Raw genomic sequence first — 22600 nt, forward strand, 5'->3', positions numbered from 1 at the left:
AAAACGAAAAGAAAAGAAAACATAGACAAGTATTTTCAATGCTTTGTACCAATTTTTCTATAATTTTTTATAAAAGGTAAAAAAATTATTCTTATATGTGGTTTTGTTTCATTTTGTTCTTTTACTCTTTGTGTTTCTAGTTTTATTACCTCACAATTCATTCTTTACCATTTAATTTCTAAATTTGTTGTTTGCTAAAAAATATATATTTAATATATAATCACTTCTATGAGTGTGAGATCTTCAGATTTTATTCGGTAATTTCAAGTCAGTGTCAATAGCTACCACAGGAAGGAAAAACACTAAGGTATGCATTCAAAACAAGTTCTATATATAATATCTGTTTTCATTGTTGTTTATTTACTATTTAATATTTAATATTTTTTCATCAATAACATTATTAATTTGTTTCAACAATATTTGGATAAGCAATTAGATATATGCATGGATTAATAATATCAATTAGTACATACTAGTTGCCATAAAAACAATAATACTTGTTTGTGTTGGAATAAATTTTTGCTTCATGTCTTCCATGTCTTGTTGAATATTGTAATATCACTTTTATATATCATCAAATGTGTTACATTGTAATATCACATTTTTGTTTTATTATTCTATTAGTGGAGAAGTTTTAAAAATCATTTACTTATCATTCAAATTCGATAGCTTTCTGTCAAATCATTATCACCTTATCACTTCATATTAGACAATTTTTTCAATTGATTCGTCTGTTTAGTCCATTTTAACTGTATTTTTTTAATATTAAAAATAATATTTATTCATTTAAATTAATATAAATTACATCGCTAGATAATAATATAATTCAAAATCACTAAAACAAAAATGATGAAATTATGAACAAACTCACAACATTTATGTTAATATAATAAACGATAAAATTATACCAGTCCTTATTTTCATCTCAATTAAAACTCTATACGATGCATAGAGAAAATTACCAACTCGTTTTTATTTTGGAAGTTATTATCATCATATACATTATCCTATAATGGAGTATCACAACTAGAGCTGTCAAAAAAGCCCCAAACTACTAGGGTCTTTTAATTTTGTTTCTATTAAATCCTTAATATTATGCCCCCTATAAAAATAATTTTTTTTAAATCTTAGTTTATTATTTCATGGGGCTTAAGAGCTCAGGAGGCCTTAAATATTTTGATAATATTGAGATTTTTTCTTAAAAAATTTTTAAAATTTATTTTTTTCTTAAAATATTTTGTGAGAAAAATAAATAAAAATTTATCAAAAACTTTTTTTAAAAAAAAATCGATTTTTTTAAAATGTGGGCCTATAGCCCACTAACCCACATATACAATATTACACACATAACATGTCCAATAATGTAACGTTCAAATTAATAATTATAATATAATAAAATAAATATATATATTAAAATATTAAATATATCTTTCATTATTTGAATCAGTAAGAAGAATATTGATTTTTACGAATTATTATATTACGAAGGATATTAGTTTGTTTGCCGGACAAAATGCGATCAAAAAAATTGTCTTAATTCTTTAATATTTTCTTCGTACGGAAATTTTAAAAATAATATTAAAATAAATATCTATTTTAAACTTTCAAAAAAACTGAATAGTCCTATTTAATCCCTAAAACAATAAAGGTAATATTTTTTATCATTGAGAAAATTAAATAAGAACAACTTAGTCAATACATTCTTTACACTATGTTAGGTTACAAAAAAAAAATAGAAGAAAAAAAATAAAGTGAAAATAAAGGATAAAAAATAATGTAATTATTTAATAATTTAATGAAACTTTTTTTTTTAATTTATATGCATTGATAACTTAAACTCATTTTACACTGTGATCCAACAAAAAGTAATATATTTTAAGTTAACACATTAATTTAGAGTTCGTTTATTACTACTTATTTTTGAAAAAAAAAAACTTTTATAGAAGTTTCTGTGACTTTATTATTTATATATATTTTTTTAAAAATTGATGATATGAAAAATATATCTAAAATATGCGGAGAATAAGTGTTTTTTGTACTTAAAATGTTTTTTTAATATGTTTTTTTTGCTTGTTCAAAAAAAAATCTAAAATATGTTTCAAATGAGAAGCTATTTTAAGTAGATTCTCTCAAAAATTATTTTTCATAATTGATTTTTTTGAGTGATTTTCATTAAAATTAACAAAAAAAAAAGATAGATTCAATTTTTTTTTAATTCTTAATTATTAACACCAAAATCGCTTATTTATTTATTTATTTATTTATTTATTTATAATCTATAGAAAACAAATGCTTAAAATATTTCAATCAAATTAAAATTTTAAAAACTACAAATAATAATAGTCTCCATTCAAAGATAAAAATAAATAAGGGTTATTTGGTTAGTGACCCATTTGAGATTATTTTTAAGTTTTTTAATTTTAATTCAATTTAAATATATTAATCTAATAAGTTAAAAATGTCAATTCTTATTAGATAACACTGTAAAATAATTTTACGCTATCAAAAAAATATAAGATAAACGCTAAGAGAAAATACAAAAAAATGTATGTATTTATAAACCCAAAAAAAATGTCCTTAAGCCAAAGATTAGGTATGATTAAAGAAAAAATTAGAAAATATAAAAATAATAAAAATATAATATTTGTAATTTATTTAGTTGAAATATTTTCTTCGAGAGTTACATAATTTATTTTATATATTTATTCTTTGAGGGTTTATATAATTTATTTTATAATTTTAATAAAATATTTATTTTTATTCTTTTTTATCATATATCATTTTTTTCTTTAGTACTTCTATGACATTTTATAAAGACACATATTTTTGCAATCATAATTTATTTTCATATCCTCTTATAGCAAACTACAAATAATCAACTTATGTTTTATTCTTTTTTTTTTTCTTTTCATTTTCGCCATTTTTCCTTTACCAACCAAACAAAGCGAAAAGAAGGTAGACATTAATTTATTCAATTTAATTTTTTTAGTGACTAAAAGTGGTCTTTATTTTTCTAAATGATTAAATTGGGTCTTACAATTTTTTTCAATATCTAAAGTGGTCTTTATTTTTCTAAATGATTAAATTGGGTCTTACAATTTTTTTCAATATCTAAAATGAATTTTCACTTGTAATATTATTTAGACGAAGATTAAGAGTAAAAACATAACTATATTTTTATGTGACAATTAAAAAGAGTGAAAAACAATAATTTTATATAAATAAATAAATAATAATAATATTGTTTGTGTTAGAGGAAGAGACGGTAAAATTTAATAGACAGATAAAGTGAGAAAACGAAAAAAGAAGCAAACACATTAAAGTAATGAAAGGAGATAGCTGATAATACAATTTTTTTTTTTTTTATACTAAAATTTCACTAAAAAGTCTTGTAAAATCGAACAAAACCTATCTTTAATACATTAACATGTGCCCTAAAAGTATATGTTAGCATTTTTCATTATGGTTTGTAATAATGTAATATTTGACTTTTAAAAAAGAATTACTCTATTTGTACTACAATATAAAAGACATTTTTGCATAAAAAAATATCTTAAAATGAATATCGATTTATGTTTTTTTTAATGTGATATTAATTATTTTTATTTCCAACTCTACTATTTGCATGATTCACAAATATCTTTAATACTATTTGCATGATTCACAAATAATATAAGTTTCATTGTTGGTAAGAGTGTCTACATTAATACTAGATTAATTCAAAAAAATTATTATTATATTTCTTTTATGTATATTTACTTCATAATTCGTGTGTGAAATAAACTATTCTCAATAATTTTAGACAAAAATAGTATATATATACATGATAATTTTTCACCGTAATATATATGGTCATTTTTTAACCTCGTTTAACAAATTTCTGAATCCGTTGTCAACACATCAAAAATATATATAATTTATATTTTCAATTTTTCATTTAATGTGTTTTCAATATATAATATTAATATAAAATAATTTTACATTAATTTGTGTATAGTTCTTACCCTCTACTTTTATTACCTATACATGTAATTAACAGAATATTACAAGAATTTTTTATCACAATTTTTTTTAAAATATTTTCAAATCCCAATTTAATACTAGTATAACTCACTTAAGCACAATTACTAATAACCCACAATTTTAATATCTAAAAGTAGAGGACAATATTAGTTAGATATCTGATGCAATCTAAAATTTATATTTGTTATTGAATAATAGTCTAGTCTCTATAATAACTATAACAATAGTTGATCCATGAGTAGGAATAGTAACGCCAACAAAATAATGCACCACGGCGCTTTCTCACTGGCGCTCAGTGTCAGGGAACACCACGTTGCAATTCTCACTTCCGATAATATCAACACGAAAATGTAGAGGTATTATCGCTCAAACGTCGTGATGATTTCCCAGAAGAATAAGGCAAGGATGACATCTCGAGTTATTTGCTTTCATAACTTTTTATTCGATATCTATATTACACAACTTATTTTTGGATTGAAAATTTATAATCCGTGGATCATTTCTATAAATTTTCAGGTAAATTTTCATTTCTATAAATTTATTCGAAATCTAAAATTATTTATTTTTGTCATTTTCAAAGTTTAATGTTTAGTTGGGTAAACTTTTTTGCCATAATGCCTTTACTCATTTACCTGCAATAGTAATTTATTGCGGAAGAAATAATAGGAAGAAGACATTTTATTAAAAATAAAAAAAAAGTTATTGTTTTTGGTTTGTTATTTTTTAAGATGTATTAAAATTGGAGTACAAGATATTTGTTTTGTTTTGTTTGTGTAAACAACCTTAAACAAATTCATAAAAAGAATCTAAGCAACTTGTTTTCCTACTGGTTCTGTTCATAGGTTATCCAACATTGTAAAACTTGGAGTGGCTTGTAGTTCTTTCATGGAAGTATTTCCCCCTCAAAGACCTGACTTTGACTGTACGAAAATCCTTTCAAAGCTTAAAGGATTATTGTTGAGCATCTGGATTCATGCCCTTGCCTAAAAATCTTAGTGCCATCCACTGTGTCTTTCTCAAATCTTCTGCATCTAGATGTTGGTGAATGTAATGGATTGGTATATTTGCTCACATCATCAACAGCCAAAAGTTTAGGTTCATTGAAGGAGATGATTCTATGGAATTGTGAATCATTACAAGAAATAGTGTTCAAAGGAGATCATGAATCTGGTGATGAAGAGATAATATTTTGACAGTTTAAAGCTCTGTCCTTATAGTATTTACCAAGCATGGTAGGCTTTTACACTGAGACTCCTATGTTGAAATTTCCATGCCTGGATTATCAAGTAACATTATATGGGAATGCCCTAAAAAACGTTCAATACTTAATCCCGAGTAAACCATTAATTTATTTTTGTGCTTTTAACTGTTTCAATGTTAACATCAAATATCCACGTCTATTTGTTATGTTATATTTTTTATTTTAGGGAGAGTCTATTTCTCATATAATTATATTATATTATATATCTTTATAATTAACAGTAGTATTTCTGTAATTATTTATCTATTTTTTCTATTACGTTGATGCATATAATTATAAATAAAGAAAGTGAAGTTAGATAAATATAATTATAAAAATTGAACAAATACATTAAAGGTAATTGACGTTCTTATGAAGTTACATATTTTGTAAACAATGTGTTACATAATATTATTTCTTATTATTCTATTCACGGCAATAAAAATATCCAATTACTCAATTTCTTTTGGAATCAATTGGGTAGATCTAAAAAGTTTTTTCAACTTCTTATAGTATAGTCATTTTAATAAAATAGACTTTTAAAAAACTTTGGTCTACCCTATTTAAAAAATAATCATAATTCAGAGATATGGTAAACAAAATTATAATAAGTCCCTTTTAGTTGGCTTGAACTACTCTAACGCCTAATTATAGAAATTTGGATTTTGTTTTAGTCACCGACTACAAGTTTTTATATAATCAATGATTGTGTGATCGTTTAATTGAGATCGAATGGTCTAATTCTCAAATATATTTTAACTGAATAATCACAGCGCCATCATTAATTGTGTGAATGCGTAGACTCAAAATCCGACTCTCTAATTATAGATACAATTATGTTATTCAAACACAATAAGTGACACATAACATATACATGTGATTGGTTAACCACATAAACTTTTGATATGCGTTATTTATATGCATTTTAGTGGTTAATAAAATATTATAATTGGTTAACTACATAAACTTGAACATGTGTCACATAAATATCTTTTATTAAAAAAATTTAATTTTTTTACATAAAAAAGTATTGTTTACCGTATAAATACAAATACTGTGAACATATATACAATATATGTATTGTGTCAAAACATAATTTTGAATAAATTGTCATTTTAGTCCTTAAACTAATACTGTATCACAAATTTAGTCTCTAAATTATTAAAACTAACTAAAAGGTTCATAAACTATTTATCATTTCATCAAGTTAATCTCTTCGTTAATTGTATTTGTTTAATAATCATTAGTATTTTTTAAACTATGAAAATACTTCAAAATAGTTCATAAATTACAATTTAGTCCTTACTCTTTCTTCGATTTATGAGAGAAAGTTAGAGAAAATAAAATGAAAAGGAAAGAACATCAGAAGAAAAAATAATAAATGGAAATAAAATAATTGTTAAGTTGTTTGGTATAAGTAAAAATAAAATGAGATAGAGAAAGAAAAGAAAGAAACATAATTGTAAAATAACATAAATATCCCTCAAAAGAGGTTTTGTACAAAAATTAATAGTTCACTAAAATCAATGATGAATTTAACATATTATCATATAGAAAAGAAAACATATATCAAAGCTAAATTTAAAAATTAAAATTAAAATATTAGAAATAATAAAAAGGAAAAAATTGATTGTTAGCATATTTTTTAAAAGATCACGTTAAATTACGATGAATGTTATAAAAGTTAAACTTATTTGAGAGAGATGTTGAGAGGGAATTTTAATAACCAAATTGAACAAGAGAATAAGAAAAATCGAATTTTTATTTATTCTTAAAAAGAAAAGAATTGCACAACGTGAACTTTAAAAAAAAATTAACTGAATATTGTATGGTTAAAATGAAGGGCATTTACGTCAATATCAAAGTTTTGCATCACTTTTAGTTGTTTTTGTCCCTAAATGGAAGGAAAGGTTCAGACGTGGGACCCACTGATTTGTTTTCGTTTTTCTCCTATTTAGTGGCACTCCGAAAGAATGAATGGATCTCGTAGAAACTAGAACGTGTTTTCTCTTCCTTACTTGCTTGTCTGCTGAAATTAATTTGTTTCAAACAGTGTGTTAACGTTCAATTTGTATAGTTAAAATCATTGCCTTTTCTTGAATTTCTAACTCATTGCATTTATATTGACATTTTATATTGGATATAAGATTAAAAACTAGAAAAAACCAATAAACTATTAAACTAGAAAAATAGTAAAAAAGAAAAACCACATCATAAAATTATATTTTAGAAAAATGTGCCTTTATTACTAACTTTGCATCACATACAAAGTCATTCTTAATATACATATCTCCATCAATTAGTTTAAATGAAGTGTATAATTGTTGTTTCTAATTACCAAAAGGAAACTTAACATTTTTTTATGGATTATTGATTTTTTTTGGCTTTTTCTATTTTTGTTATTTTTTAATTATTGTTATTTTGTTTTGAAGTAAGATATAAAATTTATTTTTAATATTTAATCATTGTAAATTAAAAGTTAAAGGCACACATGAATAAAAAATTACAAATTTAAAATCTAATATGAACATTAAAGTTATTAAACAAATATCGTATATTTAATATAATAATTTAAAATAAATATAAAAAGTTAGTACAAGTTTCGTTTTGTCTCTAATACGTGTCAGTAGTTAAATATGAGATGAAATATTTATAAAATAAAAGTAGTTTAAATATGTTTTTGATTCATGTAAATATAACTATTTTTAGTTTTAACACATGTAAAAAGTTTTCTTTGAATTTCATTCGTGCAATATTACCAAAATTTATTTTTGATCTTTAAAATGTTACAAAAAAAACAAAGAATACTTAAATTAAATATTTAAATATGTTTTTGATAAATATAACAGTTTTCAATTTAGTACTTCAAAAATATTTTTTAGTTTAATTGCTGTAATATTCAAAAAAATTATTTTTTTTATCTTCAACGTCAAATGAATATTACAAACAACATGTGAACCGACAAATAGAAAAAAACATGAACCAATCGTAACAATCCAATAAAAATATATAAGATATTTTTTTTTAAAAATAGTTCAAGCAAATTTGTGTGGTTATATTAGTTTTAATAATTTAGTAAGTTGAAGGCGGTAGTTTAGTTTATGGATTAAATGGACGTTTATTTTATAGATATGGACTAGATAGTAATTCAGAAAATGAAATATTTTGTCTGATTTTGTTTGTGTTATATATCTTTTCTTCTCTGTTCATATATATTACTTCCTTCAAACTGCTAAAGAACTTACCATTTTGTATCTGCGAGTTTCCCTTCTTAACTTATAGGGTTTCGCTCCTTCCATGGCCGTTTCTTCCTCTACTCAGGTGATTTTTTTTCCCGATCTTCTCCTCATTTTTTCTTCGCACTACACACTTCACAAATTTCGTCTTTGAATTCCATTTTCCCTCTCTATCCTCTTTTCTATTCATTGTATTTGTTTTTAAAAATTTAATATTTTTGGGTTGATTGCGAGGTTTGTTTACCCAATCACCTGAATTTCAAAACCCATTTATCAATTCCTTTAATTTTCGTTTTTATTTTAATTATAATTGTTTGGGTTATTTACTTTGTCGATCATGTTTGAGTTCATTAAAGTAATTGGATTTAGGGTTCTTGCAATCTATTCAACCATTATTTGGTTGTGCCATGATTTGATTGACCTGATTGGTAGATTTTGTTTCCTTCAATTTCTGTAACCCCATTACTTTGATACTATTATATATCTCAGGAATAAGAAAAACGATCCCTTTTTGATGCATGGATTGTTGTTTTAATTTTGGTTGCTAATATTCATGAACAGGAACCACTTAGACCAATTTAAAAAAGTGTTATGAAATTTGACTTTTTTTAATATATGGTTCTTCTGCTTCACCTTGGAGTTGACAATGGTGACTGTTGCAATTGACCTTATGATTCAATTCTGTTTTTTAGGTTTGAGAAGATAACCTAGTTTGATTTATTCACCAACTTTCATGTCCATGATGGACCATTGTAAGGATTTTCTCAGCTGGCTCGATCATGATACCTCTCTCAATATATTCAAGGGTATGGATGATCCAGCAGATCTAGCACGTGTCAGCTGTGTCTCGCGATCTTGGAGACACTTTGGTGAGTTACAGTTGTGCTACTTCAAAGTATGCATTTATTTTTATGCCTCAGTCTCATGAGAAATTTATTTTAAATCCATGGTGGCTTACATTTTACATTTTCTAAAATGTTTGTCCTTTTAGAATTGTGCTCTCTGCTATATTTTATTTTTTTAGGAGTATCAAACCTCATTGGTCGCACTTTTACCACTTAAATTAAAGTCAGTAAATTTTGTTTCATATTTGTGCATTCTATGAAAAGATTTTTATACAATTTCTGTACACGATGATGTTTTGGAGATGAGTGGATGGACGTTAATATTGTCAAGGTTTTATATTAAATTGCAAGTTTGCAATTAACTCCATTACCCCCACTTATATGTCAATAGTAGAAACTTTTAAAAGAAACAGCAATTATACAACACTTTTTTGTTTAAATACTCTTGTCTTTGTAAAATGAAGTGCCTTCTATGGAAAAACAGATATGAAAAATAAATAAATTCTGTTAGCATATTGAGTATGAACTGGAACAGAGGCTAACTTCAATTCAATCGTTAAGCATTCTTTAGGATGAGAAGATGTAATTATAGTGACAAATAGTTCTTATTTAAATCATTGTTTAACTCTAGGTAGTTAATCCCGTTTCCCGGCGAGATCCTGTCCCGGTGCGGTACAGTGCCTCACAGCGACGGCGTGTCCGCGATAGCATGAAACAACGTCCTGACGAGATCTAGGCGAGATCCCGCTATGCCGGTGTAGTTAATCCCAACGTTTCCCAGCGAGATCCGGCTATTATTTCTTCCTTCTTTGTTTTATTGTTTCTAGTTTCACCTAAAAAGAAGAAGTAGAATATGCTAATGAAGATGATGCTTATCTTTGATTCCTATGCTAGAACATGCATTTGAGTTTTAATATTTAGTTATTTTATTAGTGTGTTAAAGACTTCAATATGAATCATCTTTATTTCCTTGACTTTTGTTTGTATTTCAATGTATGTTTTGACTAAGAGTAAGACTTGTAAATTCTTATTACTAATTATGAATGTTTCAGAGTTTGAGTCATTTGTTAATTTTGCATTAAATATAGGTTTATATAATATTATTCATGTAATTTGTTCAAAAAAATAGCAAATATCCCGCCTATCCCGGAACGCGTTATCCCGCTATCCCACTTTTGGGGTTGGCCGCGACGCAAAGCTATCTGGGATTAACTACCTAGGTTTAACTATGTTAAGCACCGAGCATTCTATATGACAAGAATACCTACTTGTCATAGCAATGCTCAAATTTTTATTAGAATCTTTCTCTGTTCAACTACTTCAACATAATATACAGTGAAGCACTGTTTTGGTCCCTCTTAAGATGCACTCACTTTCATTTTTGGCCTGTGAAATTACTGAGGTAGACATTTAATGAATGTATAAACCAATCACTTGTAACTGAGTGACCAAAATTTGACGCAGATATGGAGGCTAACTCAGGCCTAAGGCCACTACTATGACAAGAATAAATATAAATATGTGCCATATGGCCCATACCTGTGCTTAGTGAAATTTGATATCTCCACATGCTGCTGAACTAGAATCTACTTAGGGTAATTTTGTAAAACATGCTAACTTGATGTCTTAAATAGGAACTTATAAACATTTTCAGAATAATATTTAGCATATTCGATTGCTGCACTAGAATCTACCAAGGCTAATTTTGTAAAACGTGCTAACTTGATGTCTTAAATAGGGACTTATAAACATTTTCATAATAATATTTAGCATATTTGATTGCTGCACTAGAATCTACTAAGGCTAATTTTGTAAAACATGCTAACTTGCTGTCTTAAATAGGGACTTATAAACATTTTCAGAATAATATTTAGCATATTCGATTGCTGCACTAGAATCTACTAAGGCTAATTATGTAAAACATGCTAACTTGATGTCTTAAATAAATAGGGACTTATAAACATTTTCAGAATAATATTTAGCATATTCGATTGGAAAGTAATGATAAGATTTTTGGAAGAATTTTCTTTGATCTTAATATGGGATATGATTGATATTGGCTCACGTTTGATTTATATTTTAGCAATCCTTGTTGCCTATGTGAATTACATTGATCTTGTTTTCTCGTACATTCTGCAATGATTGACTTGTGTTATGGTTTGCAGTGATTGCTAATGGCCTCTCTAAGCAGTTGTGTTTGAGAATGTTTCCTCCATTATCTAGAGTTGCTTGTGTTGTTGAACTGAATCAACATGGAGTGAAGGAACACCCCGAGGTTGGATCGAGCAACTCTATGGAATGGTTAGCTCTACAGAAAGATAATAGAGTCTATGGTTATCTTGCTAGATGCTGCATGTCTCCCGTTGCTATGGATTGCATAGCTAAGGCCATTGGTGCTTCTAGCACTGATAATATCCCTCAGGAGAGCATTGATCATACTCTAGAGGAAAGAGACAACATTGCGGGTAGATTTTCCTATTGGTCAAGTAATGGACAAATTAATCCCAATGTTCCTGAGACATTAACATACCAGTTGGGCTCTCAAATATGTGTTATTAAGGAAATCAATATTCAACCATTCCAAGGTGCTATTTGAAATCTTCACAAATTCGATCCATGTATTTTCCATTTCTATGCTTTTATGTTAACTTGTTTGTTAACTGTCCAGCTCACTTTCAGATGGGGGCACCTATATATTCAGCACAATCTGTTAGGTTTAAAATGGGTCATCAGAAAGCCTCTCTAGATTCTCTAGCTGATGAAATGTTTGTATGGACCTATACATCACCGGAGTTTCCAATGGCTCAGGTTTGTAACTCCTTATTTCTTAGCTAGTTTTTGTAAGTGTTTTACATTGAATAATTTGTTGCATTGATTTCCTGATATTTGATACAAAAAAGTAGATATGCTTTGCTATTAATGGGTACCTACTATAAATATTGTAAGTGAATTGAAAAATAAATTTGTTGGATGATTAAAAAAATGCATGAAGCTCCAAAGTAGAATTACCTAGATTGAAATTGCTAAGAAAATAAAATGAAAGTGGCGTGACGGAATAATAACTCCAATGCTTGAGCCCTCTATTCGTGTTATTGAGATTGAGAATTGACAGTTTTATAGGCTTGATTTCTGAAATTGATTCCATGTGAACAGGAAAACCGGCTACAGACGTTCCAGCTTCCAGAACCTGTACTCTGTATCGGCGGCATCTTGCAGGTTGAGCTTTTGGGGAGGGTACAGAGGCAAGAAATGGATGGCTTATTATACATTTGGTACGTTCCATCATTAGCAAACATGAGTGCTGATGTTTTATTAAAATTGATGGCAGAGTAGCCAGGCTAAATAAATAAAAAATGAACTTCGTTTTAACATCATATGTGTATTTCAAATAGCATAAATTTTCACATATTGAAAGGTAAAATATACTGCCTTCTCTTTGAACACTTTTGAGACCCATGCATATATTTATATATATTTATATGTGCAAAATATTGCAAATGTGTACCTCCTAAAACAAAATGTCAAAGCCATTTTATTGACAGTGGACAAGTCAACCTAGGTGAATAGATCAGACATTCTTCACTATTCCCTCCATTCCTATTTTAGTCAAACAAAAGCGTATCCCTTCCTTAGTTTAAATTATGTTCCAGTCTAATTTTGATAGGTAACAAAAAGACTCACTTTGAAGAAGTATACCTATTAAAAGTGAGTTTTTAATATCTGTAGCATTATATATCATCAGAGCAAAAGTGAATTTTTTTTGTTACATATTAATAGTAGACCGGAACATAATTTAAGCTAAGAAAGGGATACACTTTGGTTTGACTAAAAAGCGTGTCATGTGAAAAGCTACCTTAACATTGCATATAAATAATATTGCAGATTTTTGTACAAAGTTCATGATTTGTACTGTGAATGAATGCAGTATTTCTTATGTTCAAGCTCTGGGGATTCAGTTGTCACCAGCATTTAGCGTTGAAATTCTTGACCCCTCTGGAATGTTTGTGTTGAAGAGAGACCAACGGGTTAAGTGTGAACCCCATGCGACTTCTGACGATGAGTCTGGAATTTTAAATGAAAATGTGCGGAGGGAACTTAGAGATTTCCGACGTGTTGTGAATATATTGCGGGGACATGTAATGGGAATAGGAGCTGAGGATGGTTGGGATGAGGAAGACTATGAAGATGACGATTTCGACGAGGACGTGGCATAAAGTGTGACAGTCCCTCCCCAAAACAATAAGGATAAAAAGAAAATATAAGAATATGCAGGTAAAGAGTTATTGTAATGAAACCAGTGTCTATGCATACATACCCTTTGTGCAAACTGTTCATGTTTTTGTGATTTTATATCTGATTTGATTTCTAGTATTGTTAGCATTGGACATGGGACGTATGACTTCTTAAACTGTTTTTATTAGTAGACTGTAGTTGTACCAATTGTTAGTCAGAAGTCTGAATTGTTTTTGTTTTTAAATAATAATAAGTATGAAACTTTAGTTCCTGAGCTGTATCCTGACTTAAACATTAAGGTGACAAAATAGTCGAGTGTGTTGACTTTTGACCTGTTTAACAAATATTTTTGGCGGAGGTGGGTTGAGATTTTTAACTCTCCTATCTTTTTATCCAGCTCACTCACCATCACATCGAGTGATGTTGGCGAGGCACGATTAACTCTCCTATTTTTTTCACCGCCTCATTCAACATCCCATCGAGTGATGTTAGCAGGCACAATTGTTTCGTCTCTTGTGTTCAATATTTAGAACAGATTTATAGCTGGATTGTTTTTATAGCTGGATTGTATCTATTTTTGAGATATTTTGTAAACATATTTGTTAAATTTATATTGACATTTATTAAAAAAAAAATGATATTGGTAGGTTAACAGAAAGGATTACCTAATTTTGTTGAGGTTGATATTGACGTTGTATGCTCCATGAAATCGGAAATGTTGAGCTAGAGTTTTATGTAAAACATCATGACCTGTTTACCTCTGCCAATTGTGTTTTATACATATCGAGCTCCTATACATTTGTCAAACAAATGTTTTTTTTTATTGACCTCTCTTTCAATTAAAAACCGAGGTCTTTCATTATTTCCAAATTTTTTGTTTTTAAAAATAATTTTTCTTTAATTTTATTTATAATACTATATAGTTTGTTAAATAAAAATTAATATATTAAATAAAATTAATATAAAGTAAAACATGGAGGATTTATATACGAATTTGATTGAATATATAGCAGTAATGAATATTTATAAGAAAATATTATCTTTATTAAAAAAAATTAAAAAAATGAATGATCATAACTGTTATAAGAATGTGAAAAATAAATGATATAGTTTTAATTAGAATTATGTTTATGAGTTGAACTGCGGTTGTTGAGTTATGTCATGTATGAGTCTAATATGTGACAATAACATACTATATGTGTATTTTTTCTTGTTACATAAATTAATCTAACCAAATGAACATCATATAGATTTGTATGGATAGATCCTCTTTGAATTGTCATGTGTATATGAGTTAAAATTTATTTTATTAATTTTTTTAATTATTAAAATTGTACTTTTTGATTAGGTCTAATTTTTAAGATTAAAATAAGGTGTAATTTTTTTGTAGCATAAATTATAATCTAGATCTCTATTATAAAAAAAAATTAGAGAGAATAATTTATAAAAAAATTATAAAAAACAACTACTATAATTGTAAAATAAAATAAAAATTTCAACTTAAATTTTAATTAATTTTTAATTATTAAAAATATTAACTAAAATTTGATTTACTACCTCTTTAATATATTTTTAAAATTTACCATCTAAATTTTGATATACAATGTAATATTATATTTTTTATTTATCGATTAAAGTTTTAATAATTTAGTCACCCGATCTTTTGGTTCAAAATCAGCTAGTGCTTTTAGATAATTTTTTTATATAAGATGTCTATCAAGGTTGTCATCCTTGTTGGAGTGATTAACGGGGTGATCTAGCACAGTCACTATAGTATTCACCCCAATCTGGATCTGCATTTATATCAATATATTATTTATTTGTTATATTAGTGTTAAGTTTAATTAATTATTTTCTTTTATATTTTAACATCTATTAGTATCATTGAATCACCACAATATTTATACTCGAAAGATAAACGTTCGCAAATTTTTTAAGAATTTGATTATGATGAATAAGTAAATAATTGTGACTTTATAACTAAGAGTTATATCTTATTAATCATGACTTTATAATTATATTTGCAACTTCATAAAATATTATTTTGGATATCGAATGTGTATTATAACGAGTGCTCATTTGAAATGTTGAGTTAGAAAAAATATTTTGATTTATAATACTTAATGATTGAATTTAAAATATTTTGATAATTTTTAAATTTAATTACAATAATATCACTTATTTTTTTTAATCTATTTTAGTTAAAGCGAAGGTAATGAGTATGGGTAGGTGATAACGTTTCAGCAAGTGTACCGAATCGTTGCAAGTAATAATAAAACGGTAGTACCGACTGTCGAACTCAAGGATTGCGTTTTACTATCGAATTATATTTAGTTACTAAAATTGAACAAAAAGTTTTCAGATTGATTGAAATAATATTTAAAATTAACAGTAATAAAATTGACCTTTTATAATAAGAAAAATGTCAGGGATGAGTTTCACTTCGAATCCAACCTTGGTGTCTAATTTGATCCTAGTTACTGAATTCCTTTATTGAATTATTACTGAATTCTCTTTATTATTCTTGCCCTAGTTTCTTAGTGACAGAATCCTTAATTCCAAAGTAACCCCTAATTCCTTAGTAGATTTAAGATTATAATTAAGCATTACCATATAGAAATTCTCTTGTAAATTATTGTTTTGCAACTAATATAATTGATTTCATGACCTGCACCTATGTCTAGACTACAAATTCATGAGTTTCTCATCTCAAGCATTCGTAAAGTCCACTTCCGTTTCAAAATACAAATCATAGAACATTTTAATGTTGATCAAACAATAAAAAACATTAAGCACATAGATGAGAAAAATAATTCAATAAACTCATTCATATAACTAGAAATCCAATCATAAAAATAAGAGTTTTATCTGGTTACACTCATCCCTAACAAATATGGTTTAGTTACTCGAGATAAAAAAGATAGAGATTAGAGAAGAATTACAAGAAGGATTCATGAATGATTCTTGATAAAAACTGCTCCAATGATGTTAGAAACGACCGTCTTTAAGTTTCTATGCTAGGGCACAAGTCTCCCAACTTCCCTAGAGTCAAAAAGATCCCTAAAACAGTGAAATATTGAGTTTTTATGGTTGCTGATGCGCGTCGCGCGCCCCAGGCGCATGAAACGCGCTTCAGACGCGCCTGGACAGTGTTACTGGTCCGGAAATGCGCCCCAGGCACAGAAAACGCGCTTCAGGCGCGCCTGGATAGTGCTGAACTGCTGGAAACGCGCCTCAGGCGCGTCTGGCGCGCTTCAAGGGCACATCATCTGCTGTCCGACGTATATTGCATTTTTCTCCTCTTTTGAGTCTGGATTTGGTTCCGGTGTCTTCATGAAAGTTGTAGCTATGGGTATTAGCTTTCATTTGCACTTGGTTTGACTCCAATTGAACATCTACAACTCCAGATATGACTGAAATACTCTACATAAGTCATGTTGATTTCTCACCAAAATTCAGCACTGCACTAAAACAAAGTAACAACGCAAAACTACGAAAATCTCTACTTAATCAAGCAAATAAGAACATAAACATTTCATTAAAGCAAAGAACTAAAATCAACAAAATATATCGAATAAATCCTTAAATTAACTAATAGTTAAAGATAAATAAGAGTAAAATCAATGAAAAATATGCATATGATGAAGAGTCATCAGTTGGGTACTTAAGTACCTAGAGAGTAAATGTATAGGTATTAAAGTTGATACCTAAGAAGCTACGGACACATGTATGAGTATTTTTTTAAATCGTGGGTATAGAACAGGTAGTATAGTACTCTATCCAAAGTCTACCCATTGTCATCCCTTATCAAAATTAAATTCTTTTATATTTCTTGGATGAAGTGCAACATTGATGGGAAACAAGTGCGGATATGTCTCTACTGCATGCATACGTTTATCAAAGATCTTAGTTCCATTGCTTCGGGTGTTTTGCAAGCAACCTAGATACCACTTATTGTTGCTATGACTACTATTTTGATATCTTGTCACAAGGGATGGAAAAATTATGGTTGGAGTATAATTTCCCGCCTGTAATTTTGTCTTTCAATAGTTTTAACATTGTACCTTAGAGGGTTAGAAGTAGATGGAAAAATTGTTTGCAGTTGACTAAATTGTTTGCAGTTGACTAAAATTATGGTTGGAGTATAATTTCCCGCCTGTGATGACTCATATGATGTCATTGTGTGGGAGCCATCTCTTTTGAGTACTTCAACACTAAATCAGTTTTTTATTGGTTAACTATTTTACTGGACCATGATCTAAAGGTGGTTATGAGTTGATCTTGAATTTGGAAGTTTAAAATTCCTAAAAATGTTCATCATTTTACGTGGATTATTATGCATGGAAAGTTATATTCGGTACTCACCATATTTCTTCATATGCTTCTTGCTATGAATGTGGTGCTTCGTCTTAGTACATTCTACATTTGTTGCAAGATTGTTCGAAGGCTATGCAGGTTTGGCAAAAGCTCAAGTTTGATTTTCTTAATGATACAAATGGAGATGTTTTTGATTTGTGGTTCAAGATGCACACAACTAACAGACATAAAATTATTTTTTCCATTAGATGTTGGTTTATTTGAAAGATTAGAAATGATGAAGCTTTCTTTGAAATTAGTCGTCCTCTTTAGTATAGTCAAATCTACTCTCTATATAATTCCACCAAAAAGTTTTATGTGGTTATTTTCCTATCTCTACTCCTAAAACGGTTTCTTGGCAACCTCCTTTAGATAATGCGATTAAAGTTAATGATGATGATAGCTCCATTAGTAACCCTGAGAAATCGAGATTTGGGGGTCTTCTAAGGAATATAGTTGGTGGTTGGATAACTGGTTTTCTGAGGAGTTGTGGCTATACTACTAATATTAATGTTGAGTTTCGTGCTATTTTGTCCATGTTGTAGATCATTTGAAAACATGGTTTTCGAAACATCATTTGTGAATCTCATTCTCAAACAACTTTGATCTTTATCAAGGAAGGGGTCCCGTCAATTCATCCTTATGCTCCTTTTACTGACAACATCCAATCTTTTTTGTTAATAGATTGAATTGATGTGTTTGTTCATACTCTGCTTGAACGAAACTCTTGTGCATACTAACTCGTTAAATTGGGGGTTTCGCTTTCTCATGAGTTCAGGATCATCCTGTCTTGTCCATCTTCTCTCGTAAACTATTGTTTGGCTAATGCCAGGAGAATTAAGTTCATTCGTTGTTAGTTTTCTTTTCTTGTTGTTTCTTTTTAGTTTCCCATTGATAAAAAAATAGAGAACAAATTTTTTCATAATAGCACAACACTTTCTAATTATATATTTCTACAATTTCATGTCAATAGCCTTGGTTTGATCCGTTGTTCTATTGTCTTTCTCTTCTTTTTAATATATATTTTTTGGTGTGTTGTAGATGAAATATAAGGAATGATTATTTGTTGAGGGGGACTCATTATAAAATCAAGGGCTCTTGATTTAGTCATCATGTTTTCTTCTTCATTCCATTATTAATGTTGGAATTGTTTTGCTCCTTTCATTTGTCATTACTGTTTTATCATCACAAAACTATCAACATAATTTTTTGTATGAAGTAAAATATTTTGATTATGCATCAATCAAACCTCAAGCATACACATTCAACGGAAACTTAACACAGCAACATCGTCACTTAATCCGTGCATACATATTGTGTTTTTTCTCTGACTTCCAGAACGCTCCTTAATTGCATGTTCCAGAATCACAAACAGAGTGTTAGCTGACCTAGTTAATACTTTTGATGTTTTTGCAATTCTGATTTGTTTGATGAGCTTTGATATTCGCAAAAAGTATTGGTGTGAATAAGGATAGAATGATTGTTTCAAACTTAAGATTGTGGTATGACGAAATCGTTAAATTTCATAAGAAAATATATATATATATTAAAAAAAATTAATTATTATTAATTGGGACATGTATGTAAAAACCCAATTATTAATTTAGATTAGCGTATATATGAACTAAAATTTATTTTATTAATTTTTAATTATTAAAATTATGTTTAATTTTTAAGATTAGAACAAGATCTTCAAAATCTTTAAGATGACTATGTACTAAATAAATAAATTTGTATAGATCAAATTATAATTTAGATGTCTGTTATAAAAGAAGCTAGAGGGATAATTTATAAAAAAAATTACAAAAATAATTATTATAATTCTAAAATAAAATAAAATATTTTTTTTTAATTATAAAAAATGTAAATCAAAATTTAATCTACTACCTCTCTTGAATATATTATATAAATTTATAACTTAAAATTCTCATGTGCAATACAATATAAAACTTTTTATTTATTTATTAAAATTTTAAAATTTCGGTCACTCTAATGTTTCAATTCAAGATTCGCCACTAGTGGTTTGATATATATTAATCGGTTGTAATTAATTTCAACTAGAGCTAACATGACAAATATATTAATTGATATAATAATTATATATTGTGATGTACGTGATTGCAATTTAAGGTTCTATAATCACTGTATTTTATAAGTAAAATTGTGGTCATTGTGTTATCATTAACGAAATATCTATTTGAGTCTAATATGTAAATATGACATGTTATAGCTACATTTTTTCTTGTTACATAAATTAACTTAACCAAATGACACGAGTCATATAAATTGATATGTGTAGAGTGCATAATGTAGTTTAGTTGGTATGTAGAGACTAAATTATTAATACGTGTGTAAAGACTAAATTTTATTTTATTAATTTTTTTAGTTATTAAAGTTATTATTTTTCTATTAGAGATCTGATTTTTAAAATTAAAACATGAAATTCAAAAACTTTTAGACGGTCCTGGTGGAGATGTATCAAGAAGATAACTATTTTTTTGTCAATTGAAGGGATAGGAGACAAATAAAATGGATCTAAGGTTCCAAAATTTAAATTTTGTAATTTTCTAAGTTTCTAAATTGTGTTAGTCATACACATTTCTCATAGGAGGATTCTACCCCGTACTTAAATATGTCACCTCCCTCAAGATACATGAAAAGATAATTTTACGCTTTTAACCATTTATAATAAGTTTCAAAATTAATAATTTCGGAAGTTTCTAAATTGTGTTTCTAAATCTGAAAAATTTTAAAAAATTTATATTTCGAAAATTTTGAATTGTTTGAAATGACCAAGAACACTTTTATTGTTTTTTCTCTTTCTATCTTGCTTTCACCATTTCCATAACACCACCTATTAGATTAAATTTTTTTTTGCCTTCTATTTAATTTTAAAAGTGAGATATATTGGTTTTTTTTCTTTTCAAAATTGAGTTATTTAAAAATATACTAATATTTTTTAAATAACCTAAATTAAAAAGAATATACCAATATACCCCCACTTTCAAAATTAAATCTTAACATACCTTACTTTTGGTACTAGTAGAAGGTTGAATTTTACAAAAAAAATACTACCCTATGAAAGATCTCAGCTTTCCAAATAACGACTTAATTCACAGTTCACCCTTTGAAAAGGTGACTTTGTACTTTTTTTTTTAACAAAAAATACAACAGTAATAATTGATAATGATATAAATTCATTTAAATTATGAAAAGTATAAAAAAATATTACAAAAATGTTTAAATAAAATTAATGTCGAAGATGTCCTTTAATATCATATGGAGGAGGTCTTTTTTGTGATTGAGTTGTTTGCATCATATTGATACTTAACGGGTTTGTTTTTGTTCCTTTTTTTGTTCTTGAGAATGATGAGGGGGCGTTGCTACAGAAAAACTACATTCATCTTGAGTTTGGGTAAATCTTTAATTCAACAAAGTATATGTATTTCTAAATTTTGGAACCCCAAAGCTTGGTTGATACATGTTATCAAATGTCTCGAAGGTTGATCAAGTGTATTGCAATTACATTGAACAAGTTATACAATAGACCTTTGTCACTTGATGTAAGGGATAGTCGGTCGTTATGTTCTTGTTGTTGTTAATTGTCAAAACTAAATTAATCCCTCAACGTGAACCCATAGAATGATGTTGTATGTAGGAATAGAGAGGAGGAGGCGACTAGATGTCAGACAATGATGATACATAATATTGACTTTGTGGTGTTGTATTGGACATTGGTTCTTGGAAAAATTGTGGTAGAGATCGAGATTAATTGACATGAAGGTTGGCCAATTGTTTCTCTATAGAAACAAATCATTTGGCATTTTCGTAAAATCAAATCATATACCCAAAGCTTGGTTTAAATTTTCCATTTAGAAGCTAGCCATAAAACATATGATACTCTCACTCATTGCATTCTCTTTTTTATAATGTATTTTCTAACTATATTCAATTTGATCCCGCATGTCAACCTTAGGGTATTGCTCCATGTTCTTTGGTGTCTACCAATTATTACTTCATAATATATTTGGCAAAGTTTTACCTCGTTCGGATACAAGTTAAACGAGGCTTCATTTAAATATTATTGCAAAGAAATTAGGATGGAAAACTAAAAGATTTTAAGATGGATTGGCAACATCCCTCAAGGAAATTGAACTCGGACACATTCTCAAAATCGACGATGGGGTCACATGACAATCCAATTTGATGAGTCAATGAACTCAATTATCAACGGTACACGCTATCACTCAATCACTTCTTTTGGTTCAACCAATTTCCTATAGAATAGTGAAATTATTTGCCAAAAGGGGTCAACAACTACAAGCAATGTTAGCTTTTGGTCATATATGCATATACATAGAAGATTGCAGGAAGTTGATTGAAGATGAAGTTGCTAAGTCAAAAATCTCAAATCATGTAATTCGACCGACTAAGCTATTCTTCCTGGTGCATGAAATAGTAAACCGAAGAGAGATGCAACCAATTGATCATTTTAATGTTGGCCTTCATAGAAAATGGTGTAACTGTGGGAGATTTTAGACTATATTTGTGTCTTATTCATAAGTTATACTTGTATGTTCTTACATTCATCAAAACTATTTAGTGCATCTATCTAATGTGTATAAAATTATTAATATATTAATCTACAACGAAGAGTCCCAATTACA

General features: G+C 27.8%; 1 protein-coding gene and 1 long non-coding RNA gene across 5 annotated transcripts; both read left to right on the forward strand.

The window, feature by feature from the left end:
* LOC113785733 (uncharacterized) lies at positions 1–5479 on the forward strand. Of its 3 annotated transcripts, none has more exons than XR_012162457.1 (4): positions 1–76; positions 248–307; positions 4251–4422; positions 4866–5479. It is a non-coding gene; the product is annotated as an uncharacterized lncRNA (long non-coding RNA). The 3 variants fall into 3 exon arrangements; XR_012162456.1 differs by having other exon boundaries at positions 4266–4422; positions 4866–5478; XR_003471858.2 differs by lacking the exon at positions 4251–4422 and having other exon boundaries at positions 4866–5478.
* A 2965-nt stretch (positions 5480–8444) lies between these two features.
* LOC101515740 (F-box protein At4g00755-like) lies at positions 8445–13848 on the forward strand. Of its 2 annotated transcripts, XM_004492625.4 has the most exons (6): positions 8445–8584; positions 9192–9368; positions 11510–11929; positions 12013–12152; positions 12498–12616; positions 13270–13848. In XM_004492625.4, the coding sequence occupies exons 2-6, from the start codon at positions 9233–9235 to the stop codon at positions 13556–13558; spliced, it is 1104 nt and encodes a 367-aa protein (XP_004492682.1). In that variant the 5' UTR covers positions 8445–8584; positions 9192–9232; the 3' UTR covers positions 13559–13848. The 2 variants fall into 2 exon arrangements, with proteins under 2 accessions (XP_004492682.1, XP_027188540.1); XM_027332739.2 differs by lacking the exons at positions 8445–8584; positions 9192–9368 and adding an exon at positions 9377–9394.
* Positions 13849–22600: the final 8752 nt, after the last annotated feature.

The sequence above is a fragment of the Cicer arietinum genome, chromosome 3 (genome assembly GCF_000331145.2).
Source record: "Cicer arietinum cultivar CDC Frontier isolate Library 1 chromosome 3, Cicar.CDCFrontier_v2.0, whole genome shotgun sequence".
NCBI classification, from domain to species: domain Eukaryota; kingdom Viridiplantae; phylum Streptophyta; class Magnoliopsida; order Fabales; family Fabaceae; genus Cicer; species Cicer arietinum.

Excerpts from the sequence above, each read along its gene's own strand:
- LOC101515740 (XM_004492625.4), top strand. The coding sequence starts at position 9,233 with ATGTCCATGATGGACCATTGTAAGGATTTTCTCAGCTGGCTCGATCAT. Across the intron at positions 9,369-11,509 it reads GCGATCTTGGAGACACTTTG|TGATTGCTAATGGCCTCTCT; the intron begins GTGAGTTACAGT and ends TATGGTTTGCAG. Across the intron at positions 11,930-12,012 it reads CAATATTCAACCATTCCAAG|CTCACTTTCAGATGGGGGCA; the intron begins GTGCTATTTGAA and ends TTAACTGTCCAG.